This window comes from Typopeltis vanoorti, chromosome 3, assembly GCF_054136105.1.
Source record: "Typopeltis vanoorti isolate ZY-2024b chromosome 3, IOZ_Tvanoo_1.0, whole genome shotgun sequence".
Classification (NCBI taxonomy): domain Eukaryota; kingdom Metazoa; phylum Arthropoda; class Arachnida; order Uropygi; family Thelyphonidae; genus Typopeltis; species Typopeltis vanoorti.
The window spans coordinates 43,582,210-43,606,386 of NC_143551.1; the positions used below are offsets into that span (position 1 = coordinate 43,582,210).

At 38.2% G+C, this 24,177-nt stretch overlaps 1 protein-coding gene across 1 annotated transcript in view; it reads left to right on the plus strand.

Annotated features, from left to right (window-relative positions):
• LOC150108084 (UPF0193 protein EVG1) overlaps positions 1-24,177 on the plus strand; it is an 80,591-nt gene that overhangs the window by 4,151 nt on the left and 52,263 nt on the right. Inside the window, exon 3 of the mRNA XM_090415948.1 lies at positions 5,838-6,008. Coding sequence (XP_090272074.1) covers positions 5,838-6,008 — 171 coding nt within the window. The remainder of the gene's footprint in view (positions 1-5,837; positions 6,009-24,177) is intronic.

Genomic DNA, 24,177 nt, shown 5'->3' on the forward strand with positions numbered 1-24,177 from the left:
GGTGATAATAACAGCAAAGTGACCACTGCAGGTGTAGTGGAATTGGGGTAATAAGCAGTTTATCAGTATATTTCATATTAGTGTGAATGAGGTGTTGAGTAGGCAAGAAAACAACTGCATCACTAAGGTGATGTGGTTGGGTGACAATATCATACCATATGTGTTTAAGGGAATGAGAATACTGTATCCTTGTAATTTTTTTATGTAAATCCCTCCCACAAAAGGTTGTAAACCTGTCATAGATTAGTACTATTGAGTGGACTTAGATATTCAGAAATCCTACTCTAGAGATCAGATATGGGACTTTTTTGTAATTCTTTCATCTTCATCTTTTTGTAAACAAGATGATTATTTCATCCTGGATATAATCAAATTCATCTACTTTAAAAACTTTCACAAGTATCATTGCCCTCAGTAGGATTCAAATCCACCATCTGATGGGTAGAGAGCAGAGATACTATCCAATCAACTATGCCAGTAGTTTAAACAGTTTAGCCAGCAGGTCTCATTAAATAACTGCTTGGTTGTTTATTGAGAATCTAGTGATGGAAAGATGTCAAAATAATGCTGTTGTACAAAAGTAGTGCTAAGATGTTTCCAATTATAGACCAGTCTGTATATCTGCAGTTTGTGGTATAAATTTGTCAAGGACATAAATAATAAATTACACGATAACCACAGTAATTAACTTTAATGAAATAAAGGTACAAGTATTTTGTACTGAAATTAACAGTACATCATCAGTGTAGACAACAAACAGTTCAAAGGAATGGAATACAAAGTACATAACAGTCGGTGGATTACCAATTAAAAACTGTTACCGCATGCTAGAAATTAATATTAATAAAATATTATTAAATAATTCTTAAAATCTATTTCTTTGATGGTTACATAAGATAAGAATCTCCCAAACTTTTGGGAGAGAGAGACAATCATTTCGATTCAAATTTGGCTGATGTAAAAGTGCTTTGCAACTTTCTTTGAAAAAGCATTCATATTTAATCTTGCATCTATGGAGAAGATGAGCTTTATCCCACTGGATATTGTGTTTAGTGTCAATACTATGTTGTGCCAGACCAGACTTTTGAGGTTTCATGTATTCAATATAATACTGATGTTCCTTCATTCTATTTTCCACAGAACGGCCTGTTTGTCCAAAGTATCTTAAATTACATTCACACATCTGGTAAATGCCAGCTAATGATAGAGGTGCCAGTTTGTCTTTTGTAGATGGCAATGAGTGAGAAATTTTGTTGATAGGAAAATATGTGGGAACGAGATGATACTTCTTCAAAATTCTGCCAATCGCTTCTGAGATGCCAGAAATATAAGGGAGTGGAACCCTGCGGTATGTTTAAAGATTAGATTGTAAAGGACATGTCTTGTTTAGCAATCTATTTTGCATTTTTGAGTAAACATGATGAATGTAGTGGAAAAGGAGAACTTCCCTTTACAGTCCTATGCATTCTTGGACTTTGAAGAAGCATTTGATAGATTACAGCAAGGCTTGACAAATTATGAAAAAACCCAAATTGCCATTCAAAACATGTACTTACCCAAGATCTCCATTTTTTTTAATGATATGTTCCAATAAATCAATAGAAATTTCATAAAGTGATTGTCAGTGCACATATGTGCAACACTGCTGATCACTTTACATTTAGGAAGTCATTTTTTATAAATAAAAAATATCCTGTATTGCCCTGTCTGCAGCTACTTACGAGCTGCCAAAATCTACTCATCATGCAGAAGTGGCTGAGCATATTTGTTGAGCCTGAATTACAGCATAACAAGTTGGTGTACAATCTGATGAGCATTGGAAATGAATAATATATGTATTTTTTTTTTTTTAGGTGACTTCCATCCACAACATGTTGTAAACTGATCATACATAAGAAAAATGGGTGGGCTAAGGGTTAAATAATCTGGAAAACCTGATCTATAGAACTTTTCAAACTACTTCAAGCTTCTGATAAGCAGAATGGTAGTCTCACTGGGTGATAAAATTCATCTGCTGCCTAAAGGCATTCACAAACATCTATATCTACAGTGGGATTTTAGTTGGAGAGTAGAAATTATTATTATTATTACTATTATTTAGGCCTCCAAGGAGTCAAAAAGACTCATTGCAGGAGGTCCTTCCTAGGAAACACGAATCTATCAAGACTCATCGTGGGAGGTCCCTCCTAGGAAACACAAAGTCTATCATACCACTCCTTAAACGCATTGACAATTCTTGCTCTCACCACTCTATCAGGCAATGCATTCCATGGTTCAACCACTCTCCATGCAAAGAAACCACTCCTCACCCTTTTGCTCACTATTTCCTCTTGTAACTTCCAGGGATGGCCCCTTTTCATCACCCCCCTTCTTGCTGTTCAAAGCGAAAGAACTCCCCAGTGTCAACCCTATAACTGCCTCTCAACAGTTTAAAAGTCTCAATCATATCACCTCTCCTTCTTCTATTCACCAAACTCTGCAGTCCACATTCCCCCAGCCGATCCTCATAACTAACATTGTACAGGCCTGAAACCATCTTTGTTATCTGCCTTTGTACCTCTTTTCACAGTTAATTTATCCCCTTAAAATCCTGGGGACCAAATCTGAGAACAATAGTCTAAGTGTGGTCTGATCAGGTTCTTATACAATGGAATGATAACTCTTTTATCTTCTCAAGTCAGCATCCTTCTCATTATTGCAGCAATCCTCTGTGTTACCTTCACCACCTTTGAAATATGTCCCCTGAATTTCAGGTTTCTATCACTCATCAATCCCAGATTTCTTGTCTCCCCTACTTCCTCCAGTAGAGTATGCAGCATCTACCCGATGTGTCCCAAACCTCAAGACCTTACACTTTGCTGTGTTAAACCTAAACCCCCATTCATTTGCCCATCTGTCTAACTTATTCAAATCCTCTTGCAGGACTACCACATCTGCACTATTACTAATAACCCTTCCCAGCTTCACATCATCCGCAAACAACTAAATATCTCCCTGCAATCCACTGACAATGTCATTGATATAATAAACAATATAGGTCCCAGTACTGAGCACTGTAGTCCCACAGTGCCTCCTTGAAACTGCCCCACCATGCACAACCCTCTGATACCTGTCAGACAGCCAATCCTGAATCCAGTTGACCAACCTGACATCCAAACCCATGTGCTTCAACTTAAATATCAGCTTCTCATGTGGCACCCTGTCAAATGCCTTTGCTAAATCCAAGAAAATGGCAGTATGCCTTTCTCTCATCTACTGCTCTTGTAACTTTATTATAAAAGGCTAGCATATTACTAAAACAAGAGTGCCCCCTTCACAAATCCATGTTGCCTCTCACAGATAACATTACCCTCATCTGCCCAGTGCTGTATATGGTCCCTCACTACTTTCTCCAAGATCTTAACAACTACTGATGACACACAGACTGGTCTATAATTAGACACTTCCAGTCTGTTACCACCATATGCAATGGCACTATCTTACCTTTGTTCCATTCCCATAACCAAATTTCATTGAAAAGCCAGGTCAAAGGAGTGTCATTCTCTCAAAATGCGTGGTGAAATACCATCCAGTCCCACAGCTTTGCTAACATCCAGAGTACTCAATATTTGGAACACGCTCTCCTCCTGCACCTCTAAACCTCGAACTGCCCTATCCCTCTAGTATTAAAATTTACTCCTCTAGGATGAAATACACCAATAAAGTGTTCATTGAACAATTCCACTATGTCCTCTGCATCAGTCACTCTATTCCCATTGTTATCCCACAATGTCATTCTTCCACAATCATTTCTCCTCCTACTGGCCACATAGCTAAAAAATTCCCTAGAGTTTCTTTGGATTTTAGGGACAGTCTCTTCTCATATTCCAGTTTTGCCTTGCTTACCATACTAGTCACTCTTCTGGCTTGTGTCTTATATTCTTCATGCATCTGCTCTTCACTTGTCTCCTTATATCTCTTCCATAGCATCTTTTCCACATGCAGTTCCTGTTTAATATTGTTTGTCATCCACTTTACGCCCAATTATGTCCTCATCTTCACTTGTGGAATACAGCTTAGTATTGCTGCTAACAAATATTCCTTTACAATTTCCCAAGCACTAATGATATCCCAGCCTTCCAATTCCTCCCTCCATGAAATCCTCAAGTTGGTGTCTAAGACTATTATAATCCCCTGCCTTATAATTTCACATATATTCCTGTCTCTTTGATACTCCTGCATGTCTGTTCATCTTCCAAGTCAAAACCACATAGTCACTCTCTCCAACTGGTGGAAGAGATATCATCTCAGTTATTATTGGCTCTTCTGATGCTATGACCAAATCCAAAACTCTTGAACCTCTTATTCCCTCTATTACATGTTGCCTAAGACATTTGTCCCTCAAGAATTCTCGAAATTCCATTCCCTTATTGCTACATGCATCTTCCTCTCCCCAATTTATACTGTTCTAGTTAAAATCTCCCATAACAATCATTCTTCTTGCACTTGCCAAGCTCAACTGTCTAAGCATCTCCTGATCGCCACCCTCTGTGCTCCTTGGTTTGTAGCAACACCCCACTAAATATCCCTTCTTGCCCACTGTATGCTTTCAAAATCATTAGTCACTGCCTTCCAAAGCCTCCACTCTTAGAGGACATAAGTCCTCACTTATCATAAGCAGTACTCCACCACCACACTTTCCCTTCCTATCCTGCCAAAAAATGCTGTACCCTGCTACTTCTGTTCCTGTTATATCCTCTTCTGTCAACCATGTCTCAGTGATCTCAATAATCTTTGGCCAGGCTGATGCTATCAGCGGCATCAATTCCTCTCCTTTATTCTGGATACTCCTGGCATTAGTATAAAGCATAAAAGTGCCATTAACTCAGCCATCCAGGCCAGCACAGTGATCACACGAATAAGAGATTAGCTGTCTGACTGATACCAGCCAATGTATGTATTGGGGAGACAATATTTTCCCTCCATAGGGTTCTATTCTTGAACTACTACTACTGTTCACCTTATTTTCTAGAGATATTTCTTGTACATTGAGAGGGAATATTCAGTTCTTTGCTGATGTTAGTGAATATTCCCTCAATCTGCAAGAAATAAGAAATTGGTGCTAATGTTAATGTCAAGACCATTCTGGAAGATTTCATTAGACTTTTAGTACCATACTAGGTGAATACTTAGAGTAGTGTGAGAAGTAGATATTGACTTGGAAAGTGGTGGATGAGTGGAATACATCATGGAATGTTTGTACATAGAAATGTGAATGATTTAGATTTAATCTGATAGATTCAAGTAGTAGGACCTTTTGTGATGATTCTGTTGATTCCATGGAGGTTTTTGTTATGATACTTGCTTATATGAGACTCGTAACCATTATACACTGAATAAGTAAATGCTGTAGTTGGCCAAGAGGATAGAATTTCCATTCTCTAAACAGTAGTGGTGCATTCGAATCCCACAGAAATATGCATGTTTGTGAATATCTTTAAGTGGTAGATGAATTTCTCTGTCCAGTATGAGACCATCATCTGATTTATTGGATACTAGAAGCAGCTTGAAAGTTGGCTCCATGTTAGGTCTATATAATTAGAGTTTTTGGATTTTCTAACTCAGCCCACTCACAGTACTAATGTATGATAGGTTTATAACCTTTTATGTGGAATTCACATTATTCAGAATAAAATAAATTTAGCTAAATAGTAGTTCATATTAATTTGTTTTCAGAAACTATGGACTTTTATAAAAATAGTGCATCTTTTGTATTTGAACAGTATGATTATAGTATTTTAATAGTCAGGAGATTTAGGTTAGATTTTGTATTTTATTATTGTTTATAATTCATTAAGGTGGAAAAAGTTTGCCAAGTAAAATTAAATCTGATGCTGCAGTAAAAGTTCAGAAGAAGAATAAATTTCAAAAGCCAGAACTTCCATCTCGACCTGGATTGAGACAGAAAGCAGTTATTGAACAGTCTGGTGCTTATAAACGAGATATTTTCAGGCCAAACCCATCCTTAGGTTTGTAGATATATTCTACATAAAGTTTTAAGATTTTCAATACTACATGATTTATATATGGCAGACTATAGCAGACACCATTATAACAAATTCACTCACTATTGGTACTTCTTTTTCTCCTTCTTATTCTGCCTTAGGTCTTAGATTTGTTGTGACAGTGTTCATTGCAGTCTATCTTTCCATCAATTTCCTAGTCCTCAACTGGCCTTTTTAGTACTTCCATATTTTTGTTCTTCTAATTATATTATATCATCATCATCATCATCAGAAATCCATTAAGTCAGATCTTCGCTGATCCCACAACCCTTCTTGGATCCATATGCTTTCTCACATTCTCCCCACATCCCAGGCTCACATACTTCTCATATCTAACACTTCGTTCACTGTACTAATTTTACACCCAGTAAATATCTCATTCATATGCACCTAATGCCACCAAAGATGATCTGTAATTTTCAGATCAAAATAGATGGCTTTTTATTAAATCTTATTCATTCTTTTCTTGTATTATCATGTGAATTTTAAGACTTGTGTACCTTCTCATTCATCATATCCCTAATAATTACATCTTCGTATAGTGCCACTCTCAAATTATTTGTTACCTCTCTCATAAAGCCATCTTTCATTCCATTCTTTCTCACTCTTCCATGCATGTCTACACACCTCATTTCATTCTATTCTTCATCTCTTCCTTCATCTTCACCAACTCTGCTTTCATGTTTTGAATCACTTTTCTCCTTGCCATTCACACTCACTAGCTTGCTGTTAGTCTTGCATGCTTTTCACACCAGTCAACTTTCTACTTCACTCTCTCTATTTTTATCTTGTATCAGTGAACACACACACATGCAAAGAAATACACAAAAATCCAATCTCATCTATCATAACAATCTCAGCTATCACACAATGATATTCATTTCAAAATGTCAATATTGCCACAAAATAAATATAAACTTTAACTTACCTTTCTGCATCACTTAGTACTGCTATCTTCTTACCATCAGATTATTTTATATTTTGCATTCTTTTAACATGCTTTTGTCATTCTTTTTTCTGTTTGCTATCCAATATCATTACTGGTTATTCAAATTTTATTTTTCCCACAGTTATAATAAGTGTTTTCATATCTGTAATAATAATGTTTAACTATTTCAGCTCTTGTTTCATATGTGTAAATTATTATTATTACATGGAAACTTTCATAGAGTCTGAAGGCTCATGGGAGACCATACTCCACACAATATTTGTCATACCTCTCCTTGAACACATTCATCAACAAAGCTAGTCCTTCGCCCTTGCTAACAACACTCTTACTCAATTCCAGAGATGACTCTTGTTCTATTCCCCACTCCCAGCCAAGTGCAGAAAAATTTTCTCTGCATCGGTCCTATCAAACCCTTTTAGTAACTTAAATGTTTCTGTCATACTCCTTCTTCCTATTAACCAAATTCTACAGCCCACAAACCCTTCAGTCTATCACTATCTTGGCTACTCATATCTGGATCATCTCCATCACTTCCTTACTCCCACAAAACCCAGATAGTTGTTACTGATGCCTTTTAAAGACTTTCTAACCTCTGATAGCTTGATTGCTTCCTCATCTCTGCTAGTTAGCCTCTTCTTTAATAACCAAGTAATCCTATGACACTGGCCACTTTTGCAGCATGCTCTTTTCACCTCAGCCTCCTATCTACTATTACTCTAAAATTTCTAGTGTCATCAATTTCCTGGAATATGTGTCCATCAGTGTAATACACAGCTTGTAATCTTTTCATCCCAAAATGCATAACTGTACACTTTTCCATTAAACTGGTATATGTTATCTTTTGTCCATAGTGTCAACCTCCTTAAATCACCCTCAAAGCTCTTTTTTTATATCACCTCATTTAACTATTGCACTACCCACTTTTTGTATCATCTTACAGTAATTGAATATTTCCTTTGAAATTGTTTCCTTGTATTATTTATGGACGAAATAAACAGTGGTGGTCTCCAAGTAGAGCCCCCCCCCGTAACACACTACTAATCTCTTTTTCAGTCTGAAACACATACAACACACAAAAGAAAGGTCAAAAAACTTATATCACATAAATGTCATATCATATATGGAACAAGCCATTACTTGCATTTTCTTCATTTATGCTCTTCCATATACTACCTTTTGGTACATGGAAGAGTAGAATCCAGGAGATATGGACACTCTTGTAAAATTTTTCTTCTTGTATTAATTCTTATATTTAAGTCGGGATCTTAATCTTATTTCAACTTATATCAGTGTCCCAGGTAGAACCCCCCTTAGTACAATCTTTCTCTAGTAAAACATAAATCTCTTAACTACAATATTATTTCTCTTCAATCTACTGATAAGAGTGAAGCTGTTGGTTTGTGAGACAAAGGAAATGCTAATGGCAGATGCCTATTCCTTTGTCTCAGCACTGGTTCTAATTCCTTATTCAAATTCAGAGAAATTTAATTCCTTAATAGTCTTAAATCCTTGTAAAATCTAGGATTCATACCTGAATCCTAGATTTTACAAGTAGTCAGCATTCAATCTTATCCACTATATTTTTCATATCTGCAGTCATGACCAATTTTTTTATCTATCTGCCCGCTTTTGGTTCGCTAATTTTTATGAGCAAGTGCAGTAGGTACTAATCTCAGGCAACACAACATTTAGATTTTAAACAAAACATTTTAATTCCAAGAAAGGACATATAATACACTCTGTAATACTAAGTTATACAAGCAAAAAAAATTTTAGGTGGTGAATTAGCATTCTTACATACAATTACTTTATCTTTCCCATGGATTTAAATCTGAGAAACTTGTCTATGACATTTAAACACTTAGTCTCGTTATGCTACTCTAATCAATTAATTCCATTCACATTATATCCAAATTCTATTCACATTATATCTAACAATCCTATTCACAACATATATCAGACTTAATTAAGTATTCTTACAAATCTTTCACAAGGTTAATTCACACAACAATTTTCTCTATCTCTTTCAATTTATGAACTATTCTCTAGACACTAGCTGCCACATAACATTTTACGTACATTACGTAGCACTTACAGTTAGTCTTCCTAATCCTTTCCACTAGTTAGAAGATATAAAAACATTGTACTTTACCAATTGCTGGCATGTTACATTGGCCTTTTCACTAATCTCGTCAGAAATTTACCTTCGTCGTATAGAACACTTCCCACATTATCTGGATATTCTCTACGGACTCCTTCTGTACTTTATAGTGGGATACCTCTGCAATCTTCTGCAATTATCATCTGCTGGGCTGGTTTCCGACTGGTAGGCTTCTGAGTCATTCTTTCGAAATCTCCTCGAACAAAGGAACACTACGTGGAGGCTCCACACCAGCCAGACTTACGAGAACACAGGAACACTAGAGCAGTAGCAAGAAAAAAAAAAAGCCTTTACTTTGGCGTTACATCCTCTTTTAAACTCCGTGCCACTCCTTTCTGCTTCGTCATCCTTCTATGTCAAGCTTTCTATGCGTAACTCTGGACTCGGCACCACACGCGGATCCTCGTGCAACTTGCGGAGTGAAGTAGTGGAAGGGGGGTTACCGTGCTTACTAACAGATATACCAGTGCACTGTAGTACATGTTACAGAAGTCGGCCATTTCGCATTATGGAATATCATTTTTCTTGCAGCAATTGTTAGGTACTTACAGAGTAGTTATGACTAAGCAACTTTGCATATAATAAAACTTTACAATACAATACACGACAAGACATAAAACAAAATTATTCTTTCTGATAAATCATTATTTGCTCTAAAAATATGAGAACTATGTTAAGTCCGTGTGAAACGTAATTTTCTATAATTTAAGTTTCACCCTGACTTAACACTCTTGTATTCATATACAAGAGTATTTTCAGTATAACTGCAAAAATCACTGAACATGCTTCTCCTATTCCTAGAGCATCCATAGCTCAGTCACTTTTGATGATACCCTTTGGTTGGAAAGACCTGAATTTGAATTCTGTCATGCAAAGAACCTTTATCAGAGCTTTTCAACAGAAGTAAGTTTAATTATTGTTTTTACTCTTTAATTTTTTTTTTTCTTGAATAATATGTGTATATTTGAGTCTGCAGTTTAACTCTGAAAGCAGTTCAATTTTGATTTTGTTTAAAACTTTCTTACACACTTTTATTTTATTATTATTATTATTATTCAGGCCTCGATGGAGGCAAAAGACTCTCGAGGGGAGGTTCCCCCCTAAGAAACACAAAGTCTATCATACCATTCCTTAAACTCATTGACCATTCTCGCTCTCACCACTCTATCAGGCAATGCATTCCACGGCTCAACCACCCTCCATGTAAAGAAACCACTCCTCACCCTCTTGCTCACAGTTTCCTTTCGTAACTTCCAGGGATGGCAAGTTACGAAAGGAAACTCACTCTTGTCATCACTCCTTCCCGCTGTTCAACCAAGTGAAAGAACTCCCCAGTGTCAACCCTGTAACCACCTCTCAACAGTTTAAAAGTCTCAATCATATCACCTCTTCTTCTTCTATCCGCAAAACTCTGCAGTCCACATTCCCTCAGCTGATCCTCATAACTATCCTTGTACAGTCCTGAGATCATCTTTGTCATCCGTCTTTGTATCTTTACCACAGTTAATTTATCCCCTTCAAATCCTGGGGACCAAATCTGAGAACAATAATCCAAGTGTGGTCTGATCAGAGACTTATACAATGGAATGATAACCCTCTTATCTCTGCAGGTCAGTGTCCTTCTCATAATTGCAGCAATCCTCTGTGTTACCTTCACCACCTTTGCAATATGTCCCCTAAACTTCAGGTTTCTATCAATCATCAACCCTAGATCTCTTGTCTCCTCAACTTCCTCCAGTATAACTCCTCCCATAGAGTATGCAGCATCCCATCGATGTTTCCCAAACCTCAAGACCTTACGTTTTCCTGCATTAAACTGAGACCCCCATTCATTTGCCCATCTATCTAGCTTATTCAAATCTTCTTGCAGGGACCACATCTGCACTATTACTAATAATCCTTCCCAGCTTCACATCATCTGCAAACAACTGAATATTCCCTTGCAATCCACTGGCAATGTCATTGATATAAAGGTTAAACAATATAGGTCCTAGTACTGAGCCCTGTGGGACCCCACTTGTAACCTTCTGTCTCCTTGAAACTGCTCCACCATGCACAACTCTCTGATACCTATCAGACAGCCAATCCTGAATCCAGTTGACCAATCTGACATCCAGACCCATGTGTTGCAACTTAAATGTCAGCTTATCATGTGGCACCCTGTCAAATGCCTTTGCTAAGTCTAAGAAAATTGCAGTATATGCCTTTCCCTCGTGTAATGTTCTTGTAACTTTATTATAAAATGCTAGCATATTGCTAAAACAAGAGCGCCCTTTCACAAATCCATGTTGACTCTCACAGATAACATTACCCTCATCTGCCCAGTGCTGTATACGGTCCCTCACTACTTTCTCCAAGATCTTAACAACTACTGATGACACACAGACTGGTCTATAATTAGACACTTCCAGTCTGTTACCACCCTTATGCAATGGCACTATCTTACCTTCCTTCCATTCCCTAGGTACCTTTGCCGAAGCCAGACTTTCATTGAAAAGCCAAGTTAAAGGCACTGTCATTTCCCTAGCACATTCTCTCAAAACTCGTGGTGAAATACCATCCAGTCCCAAAGCTTTATTGACATCCAGAGTTCTCAGTATCTGAAACACACTCTCCTCCTGTACCTCTAAACCTTGAACCTGCCCTATCCCTCTAGCATTAAAACTGACTCCTCCAGGATGAAATACTCCAATAAAGTGGTCATTGAACAATTCCACTATGTCCTCTGCATCAGTCACTCTATTCCCATTTTTATCCCACAATATCATTCTTCCACAGTCATTTCTCCTCCTACTGGCCACATAGCTAAAAAATTCCCTAGGATTTTCTTTGGATCTTAGGGCCAATCTCCTCTCATATTCCAGTTTCGCTTTCCTTACCACACTAGTCACTCTTCTGGCCTGTGTCTTATAATCTTCACGCATCCTCTCTTCACCTGTCTCCTTATATCTCTTCCATAGCCTCTCTTTCACATGCAATTCCTGTTTAATATTGCTTGTCATCCACTTTACTCCAAATTGTGTCCTCTTCTTCACTCGTATTATACAACTTACCATTGCTGCTAACAAATATTCTTTCACAATTTCCCATGCACTAACGATATCCTGGCCTTCCAATTCCTCCCTCCATGAAACTTCCCGAAGTTGACGTCTAAGACTATTATAATCACCTACATTATAATTCCACATAAGTTCCCGTCTCTTTGATACTCCTGCATGTCTATTCATTTTCCAAGTCAAAACCATATGGTCACTCCCTCCAACTGGTGGGAGAGATGTCATCTCAGTTATTATCAACTCTTCTGATGCTATAATCAAATCTAAAACTCTTGAACCTCTTGTTCCCTCTGTAACATGTTACCTAAGACATTTGTCCCTCAAGAATTCTAGAAATTCCATTCCACTATTGCTATATGCATCTTCCTCTCTCCAATTTATACTAATGTAGTTAAAATCTCCCATAACAATCATTCTTCTTGCACTTGCCAAACTTAGCTGTCTAAACATCTTCTGGTCCCCATCCTCCGTGCTCCTGGGTCTGTAGCAACACCCCACTAAATATCCTGTCTTGCCTACCTCTACCTCTCACCATATGCTCTCAAAATCATTTGTCTCCCTTCCTTCCAAAGCCTCCACTATTAGAGGACATAGGTCATCACTTATCATAAGCAGTACCCCACCACCACGCTTTCCCCTCCTATCCTGATGAAAAATGCTATACCCAGCGACTTCTATTCCTGTTATTATATCCCCTTCTGTCAACCACATCTCAGTGATCCCAATAATTTTTGGCCAGGCTGATGCTGTCTGCACCACCAATTCCTCTCCCTTATTCCAGATACTCCTGGCATTAGTATAAAGCATATAAATGCCATTGTTTCTATACCCAGCATTATCCCTTCTAGACTCCACTGGGCTCAGTGTTAGCTGATATCGTCTCCCTTCTCTCAAGTATCCATTCCCACAAGAGGCCACCCCTGCTATCATCCTCCCTGGGACACACTGACTCGTTCAGAACAGCAATCTCTCCAGATGCCTACTTCCTTCCTCATTCAAATGTAAACGGTCTCTCGCAAACAACTCCTCTCTTTCCTCAAACGCACTCCAAGCATCCACATATACCAGTCCTCTCTTGTCACACATTCTTGCTATTATGGCATTCAATATCACCGCTCTTCTGCTCAGCTCATCATTATCATACCTAGGCAACACACACACACTATTTTTCCTCTCTCTGTCTTCTTCTGTACAGTCTCAAGCAAAAACCTCATATCTCTCGCTGCCCGACTTACATTACCACTCAAATCATTCGTTCCTACCATCACAATCATCTCATCCACCCTTTCACCTCTTCTAATTGCCATAGCCACCCTTTCTATTGTTCCTCCTGGCAAACACTTCTCACGCATCCTGTCTTGAACACCATGTATCATTGAGTCACCATACATTATACCTTTTACCATTCTCTCTCTCCTATTGTTTCCATTCTCTCGTCTTCCTTCATTCCCATAGGTCTCTCTCTCATTCCCTCTCCTCTACTGCTATTCTCTCTTCTAGCATTCCCATACCTCTCTCTCCTACTGTTTCCATTCTCTCCTCTTCTAGCACTCCCATACATCTCTCTCATTCCATCTCTCCTACCGTTTCCATTCTCTCCTCTTCTAGCACTTCCATATCTCTCTCTCATTCCATCTCTCCTACTGTTTCCATCCTCTCGTCTGCTAGCATTCCCATACCTCTCTCTCATTCCCCCTCTTCTACTGTTTCCATTCTCTCCTCGTCTAGCACCCTCATACCTCTCACTCATACTCCCTAAATTCTCTCTCTCTCTCCTACTCTGATTCTCCTTGCATTTATCTCTTCCATTCTCCTAATCTTATCTTTCATACTTCTGCTCTCATTCACAAGACATTCCACCTCCTCTTTCAACTCATCTACCTCCCTCTGCAGGTCAGTCACTCTTAATCTAAATTCACTCTCCCAAACAAAACCCATCTCCTAAACTTTCACAGTCACTCACACCTTCCACACTATCAACTATTATTTTCTCATTCATATATATCTTTTTTTCATTCTCTTCTATCACACTACTTGTCTTCCTTCAACATTCAACAAAGTCGGATATCGATATTTCTAATGCACTTATTTCCTCCAACTGCCTGCATTTTGCAGATATCGCTCTCTGCTCTCTTTCACAAGCCACATATCTAATTCCCAAGATGCATACATGCCGCAAGTACTGCATGCCACAAAGTCCCTTATGATATTGCTAATAATTGAGTTCTTAAATGTCGGAGGACTTGGCGATACGCCACTTGCGACTGCTGCTGAATCCGTCATCATTCCTTACTGCCGAGTAGCGTAATCGTTAATTATTCAATTTTCAACATGATTTTTCAATATATATTATTCACAAATAACGTGAGAGAAACAAACTCCTTTATTGCTGCAGTTGATGATGCCAGGAATCAACTAAGTTTAGTTATCCATATTGAGAAAACAAAGGTAACGAAAATAGGCTTCTATCTTTTCTTGAGGATGTGCTAAAGAACAAGTTTCTCATTTCTGTTAACTTGGTAGCTGTATAACTGATATTGGTGATGTTAGGAATAAAGTAGATAGATGATTAAGAATAACTTCAGGAGTTTCAAAAACTTATAGAAACTTTGGAAATACAGCAGAATATTACTAAAAACAAGACGTAAAATTTACAGTAGTCTAATTCTCTCTGTTTTGTATTATAGAGCTGATACAGACATTGTATAAGAGTGATAATCGGAAGTTTGATACTTTTCATGAATGGTGTTTAAGCAATATTTTGTGAATAAGTTGGTTTGACTTTGTGAGTAATGATCAGCTATATCAGAGGAATAGTCAGCTGTCTTTTAGCACTATTCTGTGTAAGGAAAGGGTACGATGGCTTGGCCATGTTGTCAGAATGCAGAACATTCTCTTGGTCAATAAGATTATGTTAAGTAATCCAGCAGGTGTTAGAAAAAGAGTTGAACTTTTGAATGAGATGGATCAAACATCAAACAAGTGTCCTTAATAGAACTGACATACAGTAGCATGAAGTGTCAGTATATGCTCAGAACAGACATATCTAGCATAGGAAGATGTTCAGTCTAGTAAGTCCTCCATGACTGGTTGTTTGAGGAACCTTTGAAAAGTTCTTGGCCTAACAATGAAAAAAATGAATTATAATTTCAAAATTATTTTTATTTTTCAACATAATCTCCCTTAACACTAATACATTTATTCCAGCGATGCTCCTGTGCCATCCCTGTCCCTGTAGTGGTTCTCAGTAAGATCTGCAAAATACCCCTCTACTGCTGCAATCACCTCTTGATTCGAAGAAAAACGATAATCAGCTAGGAAGAGTTTTAGTTTTGGGAAGAGACAGAAGTTAGAGGGAGCCAAATTTGGGGAATAGGGTGGATGTTCCAACAATTCGTAGTGCAGATCCCTTAATTTTCCCATTGCCAAAACACCTTTGTCAGCAGGTGCATTGTTGTCCTGATGAAAGATGATTTTTTTCTTCTGCAAACCGGGTCTTTTCTCATGAATTTTTTTGTCTAGTCTATTAAAAGATATGAATAATGTTCCCCGGTTATTGTTTTACCCTTTTCAAGATAATTAATAAACAAAATGCTTTTAGCATCCCAAAACACTGATGCCATGACCTTTCCTGCTGATGGAACCGACTTTGTCTTCACTGAACAACTGACTTCTGTCCACTGTTTTGATTCTGGTGTGTAATGGTGAATCCAAGTCTCATCCATAGTAATAAATCAACACACAAAATCAGTTTTATTCTTGTTAAAATGCTCCAAACATTGTTCAGAGATTTTCATGCAAGTGTGTTTTTGATCTGCTGTGAGCAAGCACAGCACCCATCTGGCGAAAGCTTTTTCATTTGCAGTTGTTCATGTGAAATATATCCTACACATTCTTTTGAAATGCCTTCAGTCTCAGCAATTCCACACACTTTGACTTGCCGGTCATCCAATACCAAATTGTGCACTTGATCAATGATTTCTAGTGTTGTTACATTTTTTGGATGTCCTTCACATGGATCATCTTCAAGGCTGGTACGGCCATGTTTAAACTGGGCAGCCCATTTCTTAATTGTTGAAAATGAAGGAGAAGAGTGCCCATAAACTTTTATGAACTTCGAATGAATTTCTTTTGGCATCAAACCTTCTTTTACAAGAATTTCATAACTGCACGATACTCAATTTTATCCACTTCAAGGGATACAGACAACACTTTTGCTTCAGACAGCTGTATAAAACAAACTACTTGATAGAATGACTTGCAATTTCGCATGGATGCTTATGGTATCAACTTAGAAAAAAAAATCTTGCCGATAGTGTTGCCATCTATGGTTGAGGCCAAGAACATTTCAGACCACCCTTGTACGTTGATGTATTGGAAGACCATCACTCTGTTTATTCAGGATTTGTAGTGGCTCTGAAAAGTTCCATGTTTGGTCATTTTATTTGGTCACCTAAAAATCAGCATGGGACTACTGAAATTAGTGACTTATTATTATTATTATTATTATTATTTCAGGCAACTCCAATGAGTCTGAAATCTGAAGGCCTCCCTCGATGAGTCTGTTGACTCCAAGGAGTCAACAGACTCATCGAGGGAGGCCCTAACATCGTGTCAAGAACAACTATTCGACATTCACACAGTATCTATCATACCTCGCCTTGAACTCATTCACGGTCATAGCACCCACAACAGACTCTGGCAGCTTATTCCACTCATTCACCACTCTCCAAGTAAAAAACCTAGCTCTAACACCCCTGCTAACCACATTCTTGCCCAGCTTCCATGTATGGCCCCTAGTCCTCCCACACTACCAGACCTATTCTCAAAAATATCTTCTGGATTAATCTTATAGAAACCCTTCAGTAATTTGAATGTCTCAATCATATCACCCCTTTTCCGCCTATCAACCAATTTTTTCAACCCACAAATCTTCAACCTGTTCTCATAAGGTTCATTCCACAGACCTGCTATCATCTCGGTCACTCGTTTCTGGATCCTCTCCACCTCCTCCCCATCAAGAAGAAACCCAGGTGCCCATATCTGGGCACAGTAGTCTAGATGGGGTCTTATCAAGGCTCGATATAGAGGAACAATAACTTGTTTCTCTCTGCTTGTTAAAGTATTTTTCAGAAGCCAAGTGATTTGATGAGCTGATTTAGCCACTTTTGGGATGTGCCCCCTAAACTTCAACTCCTTATCCACCAACACTCCCAAATCCCTGGCCTCATCAATCTCCTGGAGTACAGTTCCACCAATGCGATATACTGCTGCTAATCTTTTCACCCCAAAATGCATAACCTTACACTTTGCCACATTAAATTGACATCCATTTTCCTTAGCCCAGTCCTCCAAACAATTTAAATCATCTTGCAAAATTTTGACATCCTGTGCACTCACAATTGCTCTACCCAACTTTGCATCATCAGCAAACAAGTGAACACTTCTTCTCAGATCCTTTCCTATATCGTTAATGAACAAATTGAAAAGTAGTGGTCCAAGAACAGAATCCTGCAGCACACCACTTGTCACAAGCCATCTTTTGGACTCACCTCTTGAATAAACCACTCTCTGGTATCTCTCCATCAACCAACCTCCTATCCATCTCACCAACCCTATATCCATCCCCATATGCTGCAGTTTACTGATTAGAATTCCATGTGGTATCCTGTCAAAAGCCTTGGCAAGATCCATTGGAATCACTGTAAACCCATTACCTTTATCCAGTTCAGCCATCACTGTGTTATAAAATGTGAGCAAGTTACTGAGGCATGATCTACCCTTCACAAAACCATGTTGCTCCCCCCCCCCCAATACAGTATTCCATTTTCATCTATCCAATCCTGTATTTTCCTCTTGACTATTTTCTCCAAGACCTTACAGTGATTCCTGATATGCTAATCGGTCAATAATTTACAACAGCAATCTTGGAAAATCCTTTATGCAGTAGAATTATTTTCCCCCTCTTTCTACCCCCTCCGGACTAACCCAGACCCGAGACTCAAATTAAACAAAATGGTCAAGTGTACTGACAATTCTTTAGCCGCTTCACATATGACACGAGCTGGTATACCACCATCCAATCCCACAGATGTATTGACATTGAGGTTTTGCAATAGACTACTCACCTCCACTTCATTCACCACAGTTCCCGTATAATCTATTGGTTCATTCATTTCTGCATTGTCACCACCTGGATGATATATTCTTGCAAAGTGCTCGCTCAGTAATTCAACTATATCAACTGATTCGGTTACCTCCCTACCATCGGCATTCTTTAAAATCATTCTGCCATATACATTTTTCCTTTTACTTGCAACATATCGAAAAAAACTGTTTGGGATTCTCTTTAGCCTGCATGGCCAATGTTCTTTCGTAATCCTTTTTTGCTTTTCTTACCACACTCGTTACCCTTCTGACCTGCGCTTTATACCTTTCTCTTTAAATTCACTCCATGCTTGTTTCTTTTTTTGCAGCTCAAGCTTAATGGTGTTATTCATCCATTTAACCCCTACTTGATTTATTATTCAAACTCTAGGTATACAGTCAGCCATTGCTTCATGCAAACACTTCTTAACTGCCTCCCATGCACTATCAACTTCTAGCCCTTGCATGCCATGGCATTGAACCAATCAAACTCCTAAGCTTGTCATACTTACCAGCCGGATAATTCCGCATGTGCCCTATCTTAATTGTAAATTTCACACCTTTAGCCACCTCCCAAGTCCTATGATCACTCTCACCAATTGAAGACCCAATGAAGACCCTATGATCACTCTCTCCAGAAGACCCAATGAAGACCCTATGATCACTCTCACCAATTGGTGGCAACGTGGTCATATTCGTTACAGCCAAATTCTCAGATGCAATTACTAGGTGAAGCACTCTCTGACCCCTAGTATTTTCTATTACATGCTGTCGCAGATAGTTATCCCTTAATAACCGCATATTCCTTCCTCCCATGTGTCCTCTCCTCCTTTCACTCAATGTTACCATAGTTGAAATCTCCCATAATAATTACCCTCCTTCCACTCATTTCTTCTATTTGCTTATGCATACTATCTTCACCATCTATTCCATCACCTGAACTACCGCAGAACCCAACTGTATATTTTGTTCTGCTAGTCTCAATCTCACACCAAATAGCCTCAAATGTGCTCTTTTCTCTATCCTGCAGTTCCACTTCTATTCTCCTTTGCTGCAGCTCATCAGCTATCATTAATAACACTCCTCCCCCCATTTTATTCTCCCTGTCACTCCTGAACACACCATACCCCCTCACATTCAATCCCACTAGCTGTGTCATCTTCTGTCAGCCATGTTTCACTAATGCCAATAACCTGTGGTCTGGAAGTGCCAACAAAGGCCAAAAATTCTCCCTTCTTGTTCCTAATTCTTCTGGCATTAGTATACATGAATTGCAGAAGCCGATTTGTCCCATCCCTATTTTGATGCCTTATACTAACTATCCCATTCTGATTCGTGGTCTTTCCTACTCGCTTGGGCATATTACACACATTCACACACTCAACTGTCTCCCTAAAGTCTGCATAACTACTCCCCCCCCCCCCAAATTAATCTAGTTTCCCTGATTCTGCACATTTACTTCCACTACATTCGACAACACCTTTTCAAGTCTCCATACACCAAATCCATTCAAATGTAAACCATCCATTTTATATAAATCCTTTTGCCCATCGAACTCATTCCACACATCCACACCACTCATACTGCATAATTCATGCATAAAGTCATTAGCAATTATGGCCCTCCTTCTATACTCTTCACTGTCATACCATGGCAACAGACTCACCATCCTAACTTTCTCACTCTTTTCTTTTGCTACCTCAAGAAATTCCTTCACATCCTCACTCATAGCCATTTTGTTTCCTTTCAAATCATTTCTACCTGCCACCACTATCAATTCTTTCACCTGCTGCTTTTGCATTCTAATTGACTCGCTTACATTCTTAACGTTCACATCAGGTTGGTACCATTTTGTTAAACTCTGAACTAACATACTTCTTAATAAGGAATCTACATACAAGACTCCTCTTTTTCATTTTATTTACACTCACTATCATACCCTTATTTTTTCTATCATACTTTTGCCGATTATTAGTTGGTACGCTTGGTAAACATTTTTGCCAACGCTCCAGCTGCCGATTTGTCCTATGTATCGCTCCGCGTAATAGAGTAATCTCACCCATTGTGTCAGTGTCATCATTTTTATTCTCCGATGATTCATTCAATCGTACTGTATGTTTACCTTCATTCTCACTTTCAACGCCACTCTCACAGCTATCAGGTACTACCTCGCAAATATCACCATTCATACCTTGCATATCACTGTTATCTAGATTCTCACTTTCGATAACGATATCACTCACATGACCTGGAACACTCTTTATATCCTCACATTCTTTACACTTTTTGCACACATTCACTCCACTATCGTTGTTTAACCAGACCCCAACCCTCTCTCCTCGATGCATACATTTTGCAAACGGTACACTGAATCAAATCCTTTAAGTTAAAATTTTTAGACAAATATGGTGACCTGGATGCCATCTTTGTATTCCTCTTTATGGGAGCCATGTACACAGATAATCGTATCTATCAATTTACTATTAAAATACTCAAAAAACACAAAAAAAATCACCCAGACAAGCTAAAATACTAAAAATAAACATCATCATCATCATCATCATCAAATTCCTGCCATGTACCCTCAAGGGTATATGGCAGGAATTTGATGATGCTGATATGATGCTGATGAGGAATTTGATGATGATGATAACAGGATATGATAGTATTACATGAAAAAATTTACACCATTACTAATTTCCTATCTACAATTTTCCTCCAAATAAGTCTGTTACTTGTCAAAACGCCAACATTATCAGATCTTATATTTCTATCGTCTAAGGCACTTTGCACCATATCAATCCACCTATATCTTGGTCTTCCTCTGGGTCGTTTTGCTGCCAACCTGGCAGAGAACACTTGTTTTGCTAATCTTTCTTCACCCATTCTATTTAAGTGATCATACCACCTGAGATTAGCTCTGCTAACGCATTCCTGGATGCTGATAATGCCAGGTTCTTTCCTAATATCCTTGTTTTTAATATGATATTGCCATTGATGCCATCTGTTCACGCCTATAATCTTTCTCAGGCCTCTCATATCTGTGGTTTCTAGTCTTTGGTCAAGTGTTTTACTTCTGACCCAGCTCTCAGATCCATAAGTTAAAACTGGTTTGAACACTGTCTTGTATACAGCTAATTTAGTGTTCTGACTAATTTCTCTCTTATTCATTATGAATTTATTCAATTGACTGCCTACCATATTCCAGCTTTGTTGATTCTGTGGTCTATTTCCATATTTAATTTACCATCTTCAGTAAAAATCGTGCCTAAGTAGCTGAAATGTATTACTTGGTCCACAGGTTCCCCGTTCACAACACAGTTGACATTTTCAACAATTCTACCTATTTTCATTGTCTTTGTCTTTTTAATGCTGAACTTTATACCATATCTATTACAACAGTTATTCAATTTAGTCATGGAAGCTTGAAAACTTGTAGCGGTATTTAGAAGTATAACATCATCTGCATAAAGCAAAGAGCTGACATTAACATCTCCAATTCTGATATCATGTTCAATACCACTTTCCTTCATAATGTGATCCATATAGATAATGAATAACAGAGGGGATAATGTACATCCTTGTCTCACACCAGATTTAACATTAAACCATCTTCCTGTACTTCCTTCAATTCTAACTGCTGACTTACGACTCAAATAAAGACTAAGTATTGCTTGATATAATGCCCCATTGACACCATATAACTGTAGCGTATTGAATAGCTTCTCTCTTGGCACCTTGTCATATGCCTTTTATAAATTGACAAAACTTAAATACAGATCTTTGTTATATTCCCATGCTTTCTCGACTATTTGTTGTAAAGTGAAGATCTGATCCTGACAGTCTCTATTTGGCCTGAATCCAGCTTGTTCTTCACCAAGCTTTTCTTCTACAATTCTTCTCAACTGTTTCTCAAGTATACTTGCATAGATCTTGCCAGGAACACTCAGTAGGGAAATACTTCTGTAATTCTCACATTCAGTTTTATTTCCCTTTTTATATATGAGTACTATGAGAGCTCTACTCCAATCATCGGGAATTCGTCCCTCTGTCCAGGCTTTCTGAACTATGCAGTGCAGCCACAGTAAGACTCTTATACCACCATACTTCAGCATTTTCTGGTCGAATATCATCTACTTCTGCCTTTCCACATTTCAAGCCTCTGATGGCTTTTTCTACTTCAAGTATGGATATGTATTCCTGACTGCATGCCTGGTCAGTGTTTTTTACCACTGTGCTGTCATCACTGCTTGTTTCATTTAGCAGTTTTTCAAAGTAATTACTTCATACTTCAAGGATATCTTTTTCTCCTGTTTTCATGTCACCTTTATCCTATCTAACCCCTTTTACAGTACTCTTTCCTCCATTCTTAAGCTTCTTCAACAACCTCCAGAATATTTTGCCACCTTCTTGATATTTATTTTCTATATTCTTGCCAAAGTCCTCCCATGACTTTTGTTTAGCTAGTTTTACACAGTGTTTAGCTTTCTTACATTTGTCTCTGTATTCTCTAGGAGCACAAGCTGGCTTATTTGCCAGGTTAAAAGTAAACAATACTATGTAAATACTATGCAAATTCACCAATTATTACTTAAAATATCACTTATCTGTTCAGGAGCTATCCACAAACACTATACACCATGTAAGCTCCACAATTTTTAAAAATGTCCCAGTAGAACAAGCTGGCTTCAAACCAAATTGTGGGTGTTGTGACCAGGTTCTCTCTTTGGTAACTCACATAGAAGCTGGTTTTTAAAAAGGTTTAAAAACATCAGCAGCATTTATTGTTTTGTCAACAGCCATCAACACCGTTTGGAGACAAGGCCTTCTCTATAAATTATTCTTATTATCAGTTCTAAAGCTGGTATCTTGTACCGGCTTTAGAACTGATTATAAAAATCAGTTCTAAAGCTGGTACAAGAACTAGAGGGAATCTGCAATTTTTGTATACCAATGCAAGAAGCATTCGAAATAAGAGAGAAGAATTTTTGGCATTAGTCAGTGCAATCTTACCAAAAGTTGTAGGCATTAGTGAATCTTGGCTGTCAGTAGAAGATGTGGTCACTGGAATTGAATGTAATGGGTACAGTATTTTCAGGGAGGATAGAGAAGATAGAACAGGGGGAGGAGTACTGTTAATGATAGCTGATGTGTATTTATTTGAGCCAAAGAAAGTAGTATATCAAGATGATAGACATGTGAATGAGAGAATTTGAGGCGGTCTGGTGCGAAATAGTAACCAATGCAACCAAATATACAGTTGGATGCTGCTATAGGCCAGGGAGTATAAGGGGAGATATTAAATTCATGCATCAGCAAATTAGTGCAATGAGTGCAGGTTAAGTGATTATTATGGGGGATTTTAATTATGGTGAGATCAATTGGAAGGAGGAAATATCACATAGCAAAAAGGAAATGGAGTTCATACATCTTCTATGAGATAATTACTTGAAACAGCACATAACTGAAGGGACACGTGGTGTGAGAGTGTTGGACCTGGTTATTGGTTCAGAGGATATATGCATATGTAAGGTGTCCTCGTTATCTCTAATTTTTCTGTTAAGAAGGGGTATATATGGAACTACAGATTAGGCAATTATAAGAAGCTTTGGAGTGAGCTTGCAGCCATCCCATGGCAGAACATATTGCAGTGGAAACATGTTAGCAGTGCATGGGATAAAATCAGTGAGTATCTGAGGAAAGCAATATCAGATTGTGTCCCCATGGTCAGGAAGTCAAACAAGACAGGCATTAGATGGATGAGCAGTAGTATCAAGCTTGATCTGCAAAAAAAGAAAATGTTATGAAGAATTTACAAGG